Below are 17,474 nucleotides of genomic sequence, written 5' to 3'. Positions count from 1 at the left end.
TAAGAATAAATTCACAGTGGAGGTTTACTCAGAGGTCATAAATTACTGCCAAGTAAGCATACACAACTTTGTAACCACAATCTTTTCAAGGAAATAATGTGCTTCAAATCTACATTGTGTTACACATTTTTATCTGATTTGTTTTGGTTTGTGTACTGTTTCAGGTGTCCTTCATGGGGCAGAATTAGGTAGGTGTTTAATTCTCTCAGAAAAAGTGGTGATATAATTAAACTAGAGAAGCAATCTGTTAATATGTAAAGATGTTCAGCTAGAATTGTGCATTTTTGAATTTCAACCTTCTTGTTCTATGTGGATGATTTATATATTACAGATGTGATTATACAGAAAAAAGGTTATCCTTTAAAAAAAAACCAGAACCAGATGTGAGCATGTGCCTTTTTCCAGTTCCAAGTATGAATATGTAGCACATGTTGTCCAACAATATTTTTATGATGGTGCAACAAAAAGACATGATATAATAGACAGTCAGATAATTAACCACTACATGGAAGCATGCAGAGACTTGATGGCACATAATCAATTAATCAATCATGGCTCATGAATATAAAAATGGTTATGTCACTTTCCGATCTCAGCCAGCCTTTGATTTGCAATTGATTATTTTTAAAATAGTAGCTTAATATTTTTGAAGCTTAAATTGGAATTGGTTTGTGAAATCGATGGATTTTTATCTTGTGTGATTCGCTATTCGGATTATGTTTAAGGTTAAAAAAAAGTCTGTACATCAAGCAAGTGAGATTTTGGTTTGTGTTTTAACAAACAAAGAGCATTGATTAAAAGTAGGTTACCTTTAACCAGGGCTTTCAAAATAACTGTATCCAATTCTTCGGAACCTTCTTGCTCAAAGTAATGCATTGTTAGAAGCTGCTCCTGGGTGATAATACTTTGGATCTAAAGGGTTAAGTAGACAACAGTTAAAATTACGGATTATTCATGCTTTGATGATATTCCATGCCAAGGGTTATGAGAGGCAAGCCATGGTCCCTGGGCCTACTTAAAAGAAGAATAAATACTAGCCTTGTCTGGAAATACTCAGGGTATGTAAATGAACCAAACTCTTTGAAGTTTACTATAATTACTTCCAAAATTAGACTCTTTTAATATGTTCTGCTTAGAGCTGCCTTTAAATCTAGTTCAGAAAGCTGTTGCTCAGATGCTTGTGGGAGATAAGCAGTTAGTCTGCAGTCAGTTAGATGGGCAAATTGATAATGGGGTTAAGTTGCCTGATGGACTGCCTACATGAGTGATGGTGAACTTATGAAATGTCTGTCAAAGGTGACACACCAGAACATTTGGGTTGACATGCCAATGTTCACAAATACCTGACAACAACTACTCTCTAAAGTATGCCTCATTCTCATGTGATTTTTGGAGGCTGTGGAGGCAGCACAACAAAGGGATGGGCTGTGACATGGCCCCCGGACCCTCCCCTATGGCACAGTGGAAGGTCATAGAGGGACCCCAATTTTTCTTTTTCATTTATTTTCAGGGTATTGATAGTCAGCAGCATTTTACCTTATGTTCTTTTAAGGCTATTAAATTTTACCTTTATAGGATAGTTTTATTGATATCTTTTATAATCTGTATATTTCCTAAAATATAATGTCTTGGGCATGTTTGTTTTTTATCTTGAAAAGTCATATGTTTGTCTTGAAAAGTCATATGTTTAGGGGAGAGGGTATAGATTTGAGATAGACAGAAGACATAGAAGAAATGGAGGTATTCCCAAAATATTTTTACAGTCCTTTAATGCATTAAGAAATTAACTTACCATTTCAGTCCAATGAACAGTTTCATTCCAAGTGAAATGCTCTGTGGGGAACTTCTGTTTTAATTGTTTTTCTACTACCTGTGGCACAATTAAGTGTGGCTCACTCATCAGTGCAGCTAAGATATCAGCTACACCACCAGATCCAGCCAAAATAAGGCAAGGGATAGAATTTTTCAATCCCCTGAAAATTCGCTATTGAAATAAAAACAAATAGGGTCACAAAATTGTATACAGTTCTATTCATTGAATTCAGTGGAATTTATATCAAACCCAGTCAGATTGCAGCAGGGGCTGATCTGGCCAGGAATTTGGAAGGGAGACTAGGGAATTGCAGAGCTGCAGGCTAGACTGGAAGTTTTTCAAAATTCCACTGAAGTCAATGGCAAACAATCAATGAAGATCAGATCAAACATTAAATGAAGTTTAAATAAACTTTAAAACTTTTTAAATTTAAACTTTTTAAATTAAATAAACTTTAAAAGAAAAAGAAGGGATTCCAATGATAATCCCTGAAAAAAACTTGGTACCCGTAGACACCCTGTGCTAATGCTTAATATTATTAAGTCTATATAACATTTCCCATACTTCATATTTAGACAGCTTCTAGACAGTCATCTTGATCAACATAACCAACCTTATTTCTTCCTCTTCCCATTATTTCACTTAACTAAATAAGGAACTGAAAAATGTTCTGGTCTCTTGTTTTGTGAAGTTCTGTCTGGACTTTATCCAGGAATTATGCAACTACTGTATATTATATGTTTTATTTTTAAGTAGTTCATCCACATAGGCCCCTATGCTTAAGAATCCTCTGTTTCTTGCCCAGCACCAGAATCTTTGCATAGTTAGAATTCTTATGACAACAAAATTTTCATGTCTTACCTCAAGAATGTGAGGTCTTCCATTCACAAGTAAACAGAGAACTGGAATTTCAATGCTACCTGTTCCTGAGTTAATATATTATAAAATATGTAATAAATCTCTCACAAAATTCAAAATATATATTTACTAATTCATCTGATTATTTGTTTCTAATCAGTTTATGCCCAATATCATCTCTACTTGACTATGCAACAAAATAGCAGAAGGAACTAAACAATATTTGTAGGGATCACACATCACTTTAAGCTGTAATGGATTTTGTTGACTTTGGTTTAGTAAGAGAGATAGATGTGTGTGTGTGAGAGAGAGAAGAGGGGGTAAGAGAGGGAGTGAGGGAGAGAGAGGGGGGGATCCAAGCATGACCAGTGATGAGCTCATCTAAGATTCAATGCCCAAGGATAACATGTGCTGATGCTTAGACCAAATTCATTAAGAAACTAATACTAGTTGAAAACCATCTTTCGAGAGGAAATGGCATTTTATGAAATGTCTAATACAAACATTTGCTTCTTCTGCTGCTACCACATACGGTATATGTCCATGATGGCGAACCTATGGCATGTGTGCTAGAGGTGGCACGTAGCACCCTCTCTGTAGGCACGCGAGCCGTTGCCCTAGTTCATCTCCGGCACACATTCGCGTGTGCTTCCCAATGGCCAGCTGGTCTTCGGGTCTCTGCCGCGTATGCACAGGGAGAGGGGCACACGTGGGGCATAGGGCATGTGTGGGGGACCGCATCTGCAAATGGGAGCACATGCGTGGGCCGCATGCACATGCATGGGCCGCATGCATGGGGGCCACGTGCGCATTGCATTTTGGGGGTTCACGGGGCACACATATGCACTTTGGGCACTCGGTCCGAAAAAGGTTAGCCATCACTGGTATATATCATCCCTTCTTGTTTCCCTTCTTATCTCTCTAACTTCTTCATACATATAAAACAGTTACATTTTGCATGTGGATCACTGCATTCTCTGTTATGAGCAAACAATCACATAGATTTATATGCTTATGGAGCATATGAGCACACACTCACAGAGTTACTGCATATTTTTCTAAACCAAAGAACTTACACAGGTACAGTATTAGCTGCCAAATTTGCATTATCTATGAATTTGTCTTACTGATTTCAATGATTATGTTCTAATTAAAGTAAATCTGACTCTGTCCCATCATTAAGCAACAATAACCCCCTGAAAATGTCAGACATCCAAATGGTGCCCAAATGGCAAATAAGGACCTTTCTTGACTATTGTTTTTTTCTTTGAGAATGGGCCTCTTACCTCCATAGCTAGTATGCTGCTCTGAAATATATTTCTCCAAGCTAAGTTGCAGTTTTGTTGTCCCATCTGGCTCACTCTCTTCCACCAAAATGAAATGGGAATGGTGATTGTCAAGGGAATACAAAGGCCCTTGGATGTTATAATCAGTTTTGTGGCTTATAAGAATGTCATTCTATGAAAAAGAAGACATCACTTTTCACAAAAAAGCAAATTATTATTCTGGACCATGCCTGGTTAATACGATTCAATCATATGTTGCATGTAATCATTTTCATCAAATGCAAGACTTCTTAGCAAGTTCCCAGAACATTACATGTTCTTAAGTATCCTCTATATGTATGTTTTCCATATTTTTGCCAATGAAAAGAGGGTACCTTGACATTTTCCAGAAGATCTCTCTGCTGTATTTTCTCCAGGGAAGTTATTCCTATTGCAATTACTTTTACTGTAGACGAAGTACTTGTCAACATATGATCTTGGACTGCTTGCCCGATGTGTTTTGTTATTCCAACATGCAGAGCACTTGTAAAAATCCAGGCACCTGAAATGATTTATTTTTCGGCCTTGATATTATATAAACTTAAGAATTAAAGACATGTAGCATTGCCTAATCCAGGTTCAGGGATTAAATCTAGAGCTTGGGGCAGAGCGTCATCTAATATGGATCATTCTAGGGATAGCCTAGTTTAATTCAAACCAAAGCAAGATTCAGAGAAACAATTCTATTCCCCCATAGATTAACACTGGAAAATTGAAAATGGTTATGTAAGGAGAGACAATGCTCCCAGATGTCAATCGATCAAAATTAAACCTTACAACTTGGCTAAGATGTTGAGATCATAAAGCCCGGGAACCTAAAAATGAGCTACTTGTTTCTAGGTATCCTGCCTTGTTCTTTGCTCTCTCTCTCTCTTTCTTTCTTTCTCTCTCTCTGTCTTTCTTGCTCTTTTTCTGTCTTTTTTCTCTCTCTCTCTGTCTCTCTCTCTCTCTGTCTCTCTCTCTCTGTCTGTCTCTGTCTCTCTCTCTGTCTCTGTCTGTCTGTCTGACTCTCTCTCTCTCTCTCTCTCTCTCTCTCCTCCTTGACTTTACTATATATAACAAGCAATTTGAATCTTCTGGGAAGAATTTAGTCCATTACATATCTGTTAGCTACAGAAGGGCAAGAAATTCCATCTTACTCCTCCAGAATAAAGATGCAAAGAGCAGGTTTTTTTCTATAAATAATGATTGTAGCAGCAGCAACAAGTCAGACCTACACAGCAAAGATGGTGAGAGGTTGCCATAACAGATAGTGGTTTAGGGATCCCCGTTTGATAGAGCCATAGGGACTGACCCACCATATCCCCATGTGTTTGCATGTACAAATACCCATTTCATTATAGGCTACACACCATTTTTCTCTGCAGAGAATGAATTCTCATGTGGGGATGAAGAGTACCAAATTTCATTGAAATTGATGCACAGATCTTAGAACTAAGCTCTTTTTTTAAAGTACCTGTAAACATGTAAATGCTCTGAGACAGAATGTGATGAAATGTATTGCAGTAGTATTTGCTTTGCTGGGAAACAACTTTTGTCAAGTTTCAGACCTATATGATCAAAGAGGCAGCATAAAAAGATGTGCAAGAGAAATGAAGACTTCCTTCCTGAATGTAGCAAAGCTGACTGTTGAGGATTGCAGCACAGATATAAGGGACATATTTGTCAGTTTAGACTAGGGAAGCTAAGAGAGAGACAACTAAGAAGTCATTATATGGATTCTCTGATCAGAGGACTGAATGAAGGAAGCCGAGTGAAACCATGGACAAAATGATAAAATAAGGTTGTTTACTTGTGCCCAAGGATTTCATTACTATCCAAGATATGATGATTAGGAAATGGTGACCTGATTATAAAGGTAACTCTGCTTGGATCTTTTCATGCTCTTTTTAGAAGAAATTAAAAGACTTCTAAGTGAAATAAACCAATTTCTAATAGGATTGAGTCTTCTCAGAAAATTTAGCCAATTGAATCAACAAAAGCTGAAACGTTTTAAGATTCTCGGTATATTTTAATATATAAAATGTTAAGGATATTGTTGTTGTGTTACCAACCAGCAGAGTGTAGCGCACAGAGAAACGTTGCTGAGAGCAATGAATAAGAGATGTGCAAACTGGTTTATCAAAAGTTTACTTTATAGTGAAAAAACAATCTCATAGTCTTTAAATCAATCCAAGTCTTTGCCAGTTAAATCAGTCCAGTGATACAAAAATCTCTTCTTACCACACAAACAGTAGTTGGTTAGAATAACAAACTCACTCTGGTTCACAAACCACGATGGTAGCAGATCCATCCAACGATGATAGCACAATGGTAGCAACTCCACACACTGTGGTAGTTTATCATCAACTGAATACTTTACAGTACCTTTCTTAAATACCTTTACAACTAGTGATTATCTAATTACAGCATGACTCAGCATTACAATGAATCAGCAGTAAAACTTTAAAGTCACACAATACATATTCATATTAAAGTCACAGAACACATATATTGCCTGGACAACTTGTTAGGCTCAAACCATATCCTAACATAAAGTCTTTTGGAAATTTGGTCCTTTAGAGTCTTATTGAACAAGGTGATTAAAGATAATGCTGTTTTTTTTCAGGAACAAAACAAAACAAAACACACCTGTGCTTTGGGCAGCCTTAACCAATCCTTTCCTCAATGTATCACGTAACCCAGGTTTCACCTGAAAGTGTTCTTCTTCTCCAACAAAAGAGACAACCAGATTGGGAGCAGGAAGGTTCCACTTGTTACTCATGAGGTCAAATATAACTCCAGGATGGATGGCACACGGAACCTTAAGAAACTATAATCAAGAAAAGGACATTCAGACAAAACACATGAAAAAACAATAGGGTTGTAGAAACCAGAAGCCGGTCTGTCTCACATGTAAATGTTACTAGTGGGTAATGGGCATTTTTTATGGGGTTAGCTTCTAATATTTTGTTATCATGACTGTGAGAGTAGGAAAGAACACAAAGGACTATTTTAAATAAGAACAACTTGGGAACAACAGTGCTGTGTATTTACGTCAAAGGGGTGTATCTACCCCTTTGAAAAATGGAAGACTCTGTAGAAACCATTCTGATGGCTTCCAGGTATGTTGCCTTTTCAGTTCCCAGAATTCCCCAACTGCAAGGCCAAAGACTGAGATCACAGTGACTGGGAATTCCAGGAGCTAATCCAGCACAAGCTGAATCAAACACCAGATTAAAGAAGGCATTCAAGTATCTGTATCTGTAAACAGCATATTACAGTATATTACAAGTAGCATATTATTTTTTTCATCAGTGTCCCCCTAGATCCTTCATCAAAGATAATAATTTCCTCAAAATGATTTGCAGTCATCCAGGTCATGGTTGTCCCAAAGTAGTTTTTTAAAGAGGCAACTGGATTTCCTGTTTTTTCTTTGATGTTTTGCTTCTCACCCAAAAAGCTTCTTTAGCTCTTCAGAGAAGAACCAGGAAGTCCAGTTACCTCTTGAAAAAGCACCTTTGGGATTCCCTTTGTTTTCTGATATTGCTACTGAATCTCAGTCTCTTCCATGAAAAAGAGCACCCTGAATGAGCATTGACACAAAATATTGCTTAAGGATCTCTTTTAGAAAGATTCAGTGACAATACAGTATAGAATAACAATAATATTCTACTGAATATTGATCATGCTGAGAGGTTTTGTAGTACCTTTCCCTGTTTCTTTCCGGTAGCCAAGAAGTCAATTTCTCCAATACAATATGGTAATTCCATTCTACTTGCTTTTTCTTCATTACTGTACACTTCATTCTGTGTATTCTCCTTCCGGAGTGCTGCAGAAACATTGTCCTGACCCAATTCTCTGAAAAAAGAATGAGTTGAACTACTCAACTTTATACCAAATTGTAACTGGACTTTTTCAATTCAGTAGTATTTTTCTAGTGAATGTAATTGTAGGAACAATAGCAATGGCTTGCAAAGTTTCTAGATTATTGATCTAAGCATGCATAGAATAGCATAAGGATGCTTAGGGTAAATTTGAGCTTGGCTGAAATTTGGCAAAACTAAATGATATTGATTTTATCACAAGTAGATAATGCCACAATTGACACAAGTTGTAGGCTAGTAACCTAGTGTACTTTCTTCTCCTCTTGCCAAGCATTATGAGAAATTCTCAGTTAATCAAACCCATGATGAGCAGCAACCCATGATGAATAGCTTGGTAGCTATTGATCCATCAGATGACAATTATTCTGTATAGAATATTGAAACTTGAAAAATAAGAAGAGTAAATGAAGTTAAAATGTATGTGAGAGAAATTTGTTTCCAGCTATTTTGTTATGTGAGAGCTGATTATTGCCAGAGAAAAACAACAATAAATTTAAGATAATAGGGATGGGGTACCTTAAAAAGGTGCAAGGTAATACAAGAAGATATAGAGTCAAGAATGAATGGGTGTTCTTTATTATAGTTCTTGTATTATCCAAAATAAGAACAAAATAACACCAAAGAGACATCAACAAGCTCTGGGCTCATTGAGGTCATCAGTAAACTAGTAAGACCATTTGCAGATTCTATAAGCCACAGTGATAGTGGGTGGGAGACGGATGTGACACAACGAAAGAAAAGTACAAGGTAGTTAGTGAACTATACTAATTTAAATTTCATTTACTGTAGCTTTCCTTCCCCAACCCCTCTTCTACTCTACATTTAATTTCTTTCTTCCAGTACCTTACAGCCCTTTTCTGTATTTTGTATACTGTAGTGTTTCTGAAAGGGAATTGCAAGAGAGATTATGTATACATGTATGTATTGATGTGTGCAGAACTATAACAGTGTTGCTTTATTATTATTTTCTCTCAAATCATTTAAAAACACTTACTCTTTATTCCTCAAGACCAACTGTTCATTTGAGATGCTTTCTCTTCCTTTAAGGGTTTGGAAAACAAACATCTAGGGAAAAGAGAAAAATCAAGTTGTAGCAGCTTAAAATGTTTTGGCAATTATTATTCCACCATATAAAAAATATCTGGCTATCAGGGAAATGGACACCTGCAACAGAATAAGTTCTTTCTCCATGCAGCAAATTCCCTCTCCATGTAGGTTCTCATACCTTCCCCCCACACCCAAAAAAGTTTGGAGATCTAATGTATATAGCTAATCTTCAGTAAAGATTCATGACACCAAAATAGAAAGAGAGAGAATTTTTCCAATTATTTAATTATAGCAATTTGAATCCACTTTTTGTTAAATATATTCCCAGAGTGAAAATTACTATGTGCAGTCTCATGCATATGTAATTGGCAATTCCTAAATCTGTCTGTCAACTCCTAAATCTCTCTCTCTCCCTATCATTTATCTATACATGCATGCATGCATACATACATACATAATCATGTACTTCAAGTGTTTATGGAGATTCTCAGTCATCCAGGTCATGGTTGTCCCAAAAGTGCTTTTTCAAGAGGCAACTGGACTTTCTGGTTTTTCTTTGAAGACATTTTGCTTCTCATGGATGAGAAACAGAAAGAAAGTCCAGTTGCCTCTTGAAAAAAGCACCTTTGGGATGAACATCAAACATGGCACTCCAAAGGTCACTGAACTGTATCGCCAATATTCACACTGGCACTCAATGGTTGATGGCTCTGTAACTTCTGGAAGGTCATTGGCTTCCTAATTCATTATTAATTGTTACTAATTTAGGCCTATGAAAATTAAAATGTTGAATCTTAACTCCCATTCTGTTCTTATTTGTGTGCATGAGAACCCAAATACATTAATAAATTGCGTCCTGGCTCAGTCATACTAAACCTAATGTAAATACCCTGAAATCAATGGGAAGTACTTTTAACACTGCTGTATTTTCTTTTAAGTCCCATTGATTTCATGGCTCTGTCTTATAAAAGACTGTTTGGATCCAACCTCTTGAGAAGGAGGAATCTGGCTGCTTTTTTTTAACCTACACAATGTCAGTAGCTTGATCAAAGGTTCAGCTGACTTAATCTATGTGCATGAATATTGCTCCATAAGTGTCAACTTAATATCTGATTTAACTCTCAGCCTTTCATCTCTTCATCTCCCACTCCCCAACACCTCTTTATTTGGGCAACATATGCTTATAAAATGGTTAAGAATTATAATGTTATTTTGTAAAACTGAAGATCTGAACAGAAGAAAGAAAAGGAAGCCAAAATTATGAGGATAACTCCCAGCCACATGGTTGTTTTAAGTAAATTGCAGATAAATGAACCAAGAAGGCTAGAAGAAGCCAAAGAAGATGACTAATTCTTATGATGATGATTTATTATATAAACACTTATAAATAGTGTGGCCATCTATTGAGGCTCTGAAATTTCAACACTGAAGCAACGGATTTCACTGTCTTCTGGGGAGTTTTTAAATTATGCCTTTAAATTATTTATGTGTCCCATAAACTAAACACCTTACGATTCCAATGATTGCCTTCCAAATGAGTAAGCACCCTGGAACTCTTTTATTGCTCTGAAAAGTAGGAAGGGTAGGGTAAGGTATTGTACTGAGTTTTAATTAAAGGTAAAATTGGAATAACCTGGCATTCCGCACAAATGACAGATGGCACCAAATGATGGTGGATTTCAATCACAAACTTTATTTAAACACATACTGATGGTTCCTTATTTTTTTTTTGTAGATTGCATAAACATTTTTCCTCTCAAGGGAGAAATAAATCAGCAGGGTTTTTGATGTAGGGAACTAGAGATTACACAAATAACTAGTTAAACATTTCTGAAAGACGTAAGTAAAGTGACACTAGCATTCTTGGCAGGCAGGTTTATAAGTTGGCCTTTGAAGGAGATTTTTGTTGTTCTTGTCCTTGTGTTGGTTTTCTTTTAAACTGATAGCTGTTGAGAGCATGCCATAATCCTTGCCTATATTTAACCCATGATCTGACTAGGCTTCAGTGATAAATAATCATATGATTCAAAGCAAAGCAAATCACAAATGAACATTGTGAGATACAAGCCAAAATCAGGGCCAAAAAAATGAAGCAGGATTTTCCACTAAGTCAATATTAAGGAGGCGGTGGTGAGGCCCCTCCTCAAGAAGCCTTCCCTGGACCCGGCAATATTGGCTAATTATCGTCCAGTCTCCAACCTTCGTTTTGTGGCGAAGGTTGTTGAGAGTGTGGTTGCGGGACAGCTTCCCCAGTACCTGGATGAAGCGTCGTATCTGGATCCGTTCCAGTCGGGTTTCAGGCCTGGTTACAGCACGGAAACGGCATTGGTCGCGTTGGTTGATGATCTCTGGAGGGCTCGGGACAGGGGTTGTTCCTCTGTCCTGGTCCTGTTAGATCTCTCAGCGGCTTTTGATACCATCGACCATGGTATCATGCTGCACCGGTTGGAAGAGTTGGGGGTGGGAGGCACCGTACTAAGGTGGTTCTCCTCCTTTCTCTCCGACCGGTCGCAGTCTGTGTTGACAGGGGGGCAGAGGTCGACCCCGAGGCCCCTCATATGTGGGGTGCCGCAGGGATCGGTCCTCTCGCCCCTTTTGTTCAACATTTATGTAAAGCCGCTGGGCGAGATCATCCGTGGTTTTGGGGTGGAGTACCATCAGTACGCTGACGACACCCAGCTGTACATCTCCACCCCGGATCACCCCAACGATGCCCTTGAAGTGATGTCCCAGTGCCTGGAGGCCGTACGGATCTGGATGGGGAGGAACAGGCTCAGGCTCAACCCATCCAAGACCGAGTGGCTGTGGTTTCCGACGTCCCGATATAGTCAGCTAATGCCATCGCTGACTATTGGGGGCGAATCATTGGCCCCCACGGATAGGGCTCGCAACTTGGGCGTCCTCCTGGATTCACGGCTGTCGTTAGAAGAGCATGTGACGGCCGTGTCCGGGAGGATTTTTCATCAGGTTCGCCTGATCCGCCAGTTGCGTCCCTATCTAGATCGGGACTCCCTACACACAGTCACTCATGCCCTCGTTACTTCTCGTCTGGATTACTGCAATGCTCTCTACATGGGGCTCCCCTTGAGGTGCACTCGGAGGCTCCAACTGGCGCAGAGTGCGGCCGCGCGGGTGGTGATGGGAGCGACTTGGAGTTCCCATGTGACACCTCTCCTGCGCGAGCTGCACTGGCTCCCGGTGGTCTTCCGAGTGCGCTTCAAGGTTCTGGTTATCACCTTTAAAGCGCTCCATGGCTTAGGACCTGGTTATTTACGGGACCGCCTGCTACCACCAATAGCCTCCCACCGGCCAGTACGCTCCCATAGAGAGGGGCTCCTCCGGGTGCCGTCGGCCAAACAATGTCGGCTGTCGGCCCCTAGGGGGAGAGCCTTCTCTGTGGGGGCACCTACGATTTGGAACGAGCTCCCCCCGGAGATACGTAGGATCCCGGATCTGCGCACCTTCCGCCGCGCACTTAAGACTTTTCTATTTTATCAAGCTGGCCTGGCCTAAATCTTCCCCCTTTTTAAATGTGGAAATTTTAAATTTTTAAATTTTAAATTTGTCTTTTTATAGGGGTATGGGTAAGGCATTTTAAATTGGGGAGCCATCTTAGATTTAATTCTGTTTTAAACGTATTTTAATTGTTTATATTGTATGTTTTTAACTTTGGCTGTGCACCGCCCCGAGTCCTTCGGGAGAGGGGGCGGTATAAAAATCTAAAAAAATAAATAAAATAAAAATAATAAATATGTTACCTTTTTCCAAGCAATGTTCATGTTAGCATGTTGATTTAAGAGAAAGGAAAAACCACTCTCCTCGGGACCTGAATCTAAATGTTGATTTACCATCTTATATCCAAAGCAAAGTCTTTAGCCCTATAAATTATATGTATGGTACAGTTCATAATATAGAACTTATGTTCCACAAATACCTATTTTCCACTCAAAAAAACACAGCTTTGTGAGAAGATGCAGCTCACAGGAGCAATCTCAATATTAACACTGTTGTTTTCACTTTTCATGTGGTGTACTGCAATATTCAAGAACAGATAATAGGTGGCAGCATAGAACAGCACCTGGTCAGGTGCTGATAATAAGTCGATAAATGGAAAGTAAATTACTTTCTGTTTAACTTATTAAAAAATGCTTTTTCTGGTGGCTGCATTTATATTTATTTCCCCTTTTCTTAAGTCAGCAAGAAAACTATGGCAATGTAAATTGTACTGCCTTGATTTCTAAATCCTATTTTGCCTCAGTTAACAGGATCAGGGAAATGTTGTTGTTCCTAACAGTTTTAATGCAGAAGAAGTTAAAGAAAGTGATTGCTGAGTTCCCATGGCTTTGTATGCCCTTCCACTACATCTCAGCAACAAGTGGAAAAATATCAACTCTCTTTAAGGTAGGATGCAGCAAGACTGATAGAATTTTGATGGATGGCTAGGCAGGTGAGTTTAGCGATTTCTCAAAACTTGCTCTTTTTTGCATATACTTTGTTCAAATGTATTCAGCATAGTTTTAGCATTACCGGACAAGGTCTGGTGCTAATCTGGAATACTGCTAAACTCAGGACATAGTATCTATTACAACTGCATCCCCTCCCCATCTCCCTATGGATCGAACATTGGGCTTGCAATTGATTCATAATTGATTCAAGAGTTCAGCATACCTGATTGCCAGTCCAAAGAGCAATTCACAAGCGCTAGTACAACAGGGTTGTAAAGGGGGAGAGATCCAGTGGTGGGTTTCAAATTTTTTTACTACCAGTTCTGTGGGTGTGGCTTGGTGGGAGTGGCATGGCTTGGTGGGCATGGCAGGGGAAGGATACTATAAAATCTCCATTCCCACCCCACTCCAGGAGAAGGATACTGTAAAATCTCCATTCCCTCCCCACTCCAGGGGAAGGATACTGCAAAATCCTCATTTCCTCCTGATCATCTGGGACTCGGAAGGCAGAGAATAGATGGGGGCAGGGACAGTCAGAAGTGGTATTTACTGGTTCTCTGAACTACTCAAAATTTCTGCTACCGGTTCCCCAGAACTGGTCAGAACCTGCTGGAGAGATCCCACTTCATTACATGCCCCCACACAGCCCTCGTTAGGTAATATTCAGATAAGCATTAAATGTGGCTTTAAAAATAGTTTTAAATCAACTGCTTGTAGAGGGTGAATCTGTGAAGTGCAGTGAGAGAGCTCCTCGTTTCACTTTGTTACTCTGCTATGAGTTGCTTTTAGAACTACTTTCATACTAATATTAATTTTCATAAAAAGAACCCTAAACCCATATTCATATTTAGTGTCTCCCAATACACCATGGGGGCTGTGAGGTCACCTCTGCTTCTTATATTCACCCAAATAGAACTTGTGAGCCACTTCTAAGACTAGTAGGCACTAACCAAAGGGAACTGGCTTTCTTGTTAGGTCCCCTATCTCATGGTTTTTAGAATAGAATATAATTTTTTATTGGCCAAGTGTGATTGGACACAAAAGGAATTTGTCTTTGGTGCATATGCTCTCAGTGTACATAAGGAGAATAAAATACATTCATCAAGAATAAAAAGATACAACACTTAGTGATAGTCAAGGTTACTAATAAGCTATCAAATCATACTAGGAAACAAATAAAAACAATATAAATTGGAAGATGCAAGCAACATGGTAATGTTGTAATAAGTGGGAAGAGATAGATACTAGTAAGGAAGAGAAGAATAATAGTTATACAGTCTTAGTAAATTATTTGACAGTGTTGTGGGAATTAATTGTTAAGCAGAGTGATGGCATTCAGGAAAAAACTGTCCTTGTGTCTAGTTGTTCTGATGTGCGGTGCTCTATAGCATCGTTTTGAGGGTAGAAGTTGAAACAATTTATATCCAGGATGTGAGGGAGACAGAATGGCCACATTTTTTCTCTTTCCTTTCACCTTGTTTCACTAACTTCTAACCATCATACCTCAAGAAGTATACTTGAAAATTGTAAAGCTTTCAAATATTTTCAAAAATGTCTGCTGCCTAAGTCTATGAATTTTAGTTCCTAGGAAAGTATTGTATTTTAGTTGCAGATAAGACCTGAAAAGTTTTTTGGGTGCCAGGTTGTTGGAAATTATTGTGGGATCTTTCTTATTCTCACAATTGGAAGAACTTCAGATGAGCAACCTTTGATGAGGGTGGGTGAGTAGAATTAATGATTGACTGAATATGTGCACAATTCAAACTTTAATATTGTTAACCTTTCCTAAGTTATTGAAGGAAATGTGTGACTATTTTAAGAAATAATATGTCCAAAGAGCTTTCATTTTCATTGGATATGTGGAACCTTGTCATGGCTGGGCTGTTAAAGAAGCAAACTGCTAACTAAGTCAAGTGTGAAGAAAGTTAGAGATTCACAGAGTTGGAAACTCATAGAATGATAATCTTCCTGAGGACTTTTAAGTCTGAGCTTTCACAGCCAGTTCTAGTGAGGTTCCATCACTATTTTGGCCATTTTGACTCTCCAACCACATATGTGGGCATCACTGAGTCAATTGCTGAGCACATTGTAAGCCGCCCTGAGTCTCCGGAGAAGGGCGGCATATAAATCAAATTAAAAAAAAAAAAGAATGGGCATTCTCCATGTTAGATCGGCGCCAGAAAGAAACGCGACTCAGCTCTGGTCCGTTCAACACTTTATTAGAATAGTAAAAACAGACTGCTGGCAGTGGCTCCCGAGCCTCCTTATATTCTGCTCGGGCCAGCCAGCTGGCCAATGACAAACTTCCCGCCGGTGGAAGTAACCAATCCCTTGGCAGATGTCCTTATAAGGACGTAACACTCCTGTTGGAGACTTCAAGCAGGGAGCTGGGGAACCAATAGCTGAAAAATTCTTGCAAGAGATAGATGAAGTTGGCTGATAGGACTTCTAACATTCAGCAACTCTTTGAGCCCATAGGGATGCATTAGGATTTTTTTTTCAAGATTTCTTTCCTCCGCAGACCTATCTCACTTTTGAACCTGTTACTTGTTATTATTGGTTTCTCTTATCACAACAAATGAGGTTCTTTCCTGTTTTCAGAAACTTATCTTTCTGATGAATGAACAAAATTCTGAGCTCTTTTTCATAATTACATTCCAACAGATAGATAGAAAAGAATAAAAGGCTATATACAATTGAATAAAAACATCTAAAACTTCAGTCATCCTACATGCCACAAAAATAAATAAATAGATCATGATTTGCAGTGTTTTCTATATTCTCCTGGATGGGGCCCTTAGCCTGTGAAAGATATCAACTGTGTCCCTCTGTTCATGCCAATCAACCAAGCTGGGACAATGAACTTCAGTTAGTGCAATGTCTATATATATACATACACACATACATACATACATACATACATACATACATACATACATATATATATATATATAAATATATATATATATAATATCTTTATCTACAGTATAATCAGCTTTTACTGTAAGCGCTGGTATGCAAAAGGACTCAGATTTCAATGATTTCCCCCCATTTTAAAAACAAAGCAGAGGAAGCTGCCCAAACAAGGTTAATCATTTCAATGTACACAGTCTTTCTTCTTTATGCAAAAGAGTATTTCATTTGTATATACTTCCTCTTCAGGCTTGCTTATGAAATATATCTCTATAGCTCTCCAGGTTCATTGTATTTATCTTTCTCTTCCCGGTCCTCACATCCATTTTTCAAACATCCCAAGTGAAAGTATTTTATAGAAGTTAATGACCTACAGGCAAAATTCATGCTATCATTATTATTCATTAGTTAGGCCCTATAGCACAGGCGGTGGTTGTTTTTATTCAAAGGAGTCGGTGTGTGCTTTAAGAAGAGCCGTCCTTGCAGATCTTACATGCACAGTTAAAATATTATAAGGAAAGGCATTCTTTCACATATTTGGGTCCCAGGTTCTTATTGGTTTTAAAACAAAAAACCAGCCTACTGAACTGGATCGAGAGGCAAATGTTTAAGTACAGGTAGTAGTTACAGCCATTCATTTAATGACCATTCAAAGTTACAACACTGAAAAAGTGATTTATGAACATTTTTCATACTTATGATTCTCAGGTCACGTGATCAAAATTTGGGTGCTTGGCAACTGGTTCCTATTCATGACTTTGCAGGATCATGTGATCACCTTTTGAAACCTTCTACAAGCAAAATCAATGGGGAAGCCAGATTCACTTAACGGCCATGTTACTACCTTAGCAACTGCACCAATTCACTTAACAAGACAGTTTGTAAAATGGGGCAAAACTCAGTTAACAACTGTCTTGCTTGTCAACAGAAATTTGGGGCTCAACCGTGGTTGTAAGTCAAGGACTACCTGTAGTATAACACTTTTTTATTGCAATGTTATTTAGAAGCAGTCATTGTTGTGAAATCAGCCAAAACTGTAAAGAGTTCTGCAAACCACAATACCTCCCTGGATCCAAAATGACAAAGCAGTTCTTCCAGGGAAAATTCAGCTTGGTGCTTGTTACCAGTAAGGCTTTCAGACAGGGGTGAAATGCTTCCGGTTTGGACCAGATCACTCGATCCAGTAGCGATGGAGGCGGGTGGTTCG

At 38.6% G+C, this 17,474-nt stretch overlaps 1 protein-coding gene across 1 annotated transcript in view; it reads right to left on the bottom strand.

Annotated features, from left to right (window-relative positions):
- The window catches only part of TRPM5 (transient receptor potential cation channel subfamily M member 5), a 60,719-nt gene that overhangs the window by 36,841 nt on the left and 6,404 nt on the right, over window positions 1-17,474 (bottom strand). Inside the window, exons 2-9 of the mRNA XM_034416887.3 lie at window positions 8,857-8,927; window positions 7,686-7,836; window positions 6,628-6,808; window positions 4,332-4,498; window positions 3,958-4,129; window positions 2,675-2,739; window positions 1,793-1,984; window positions 810-912 (exon numbers count right to left, since the gene is read on the bottom strand). Of these exons, the coding sequence (XP_034272778.2) occupies window positions 810-912; window positions 1,793-1,984; window positions 2,675-2,739; window positions 3,958-4,129; window positions 4,332-4,498; window positions 6,628-6,808; window positions 7,686-7,836; window positions 8,857-8,927 (1,102 nt within the window). The remainder of the gene's footprint in view (window positions 1-809; window positions 913-1,792; window positions 1,985-2,674; window positions 2,740-3,957; window positions 4,130-4,331; window positions 4,499-6,627; window positions 6,809-7,685; window positions 7,837-8,856; window positions 8,928-17,474) is intronic.

This window comes from Pantherophis guttatus, chromosome 1, assembly GCF_059756535.1.
Source record: "Pantherophis guttatus breed Tessera chromosome 1, ASM5975653v1, whole genome shotgun sequence".
NCBI classification, from domain to species: domain Eukaryota; kingdom Metazoa; phylum Chordata; class Lepidosauria; order Squamata; family Colubridae; genus Pantherophis; species Pantherophis guttatus.
The sequence above is the reverse complement of the archived record's forward strand: the minus strand, read 5'-3'. Positions and strand labels throughout refer to the sequence as shown.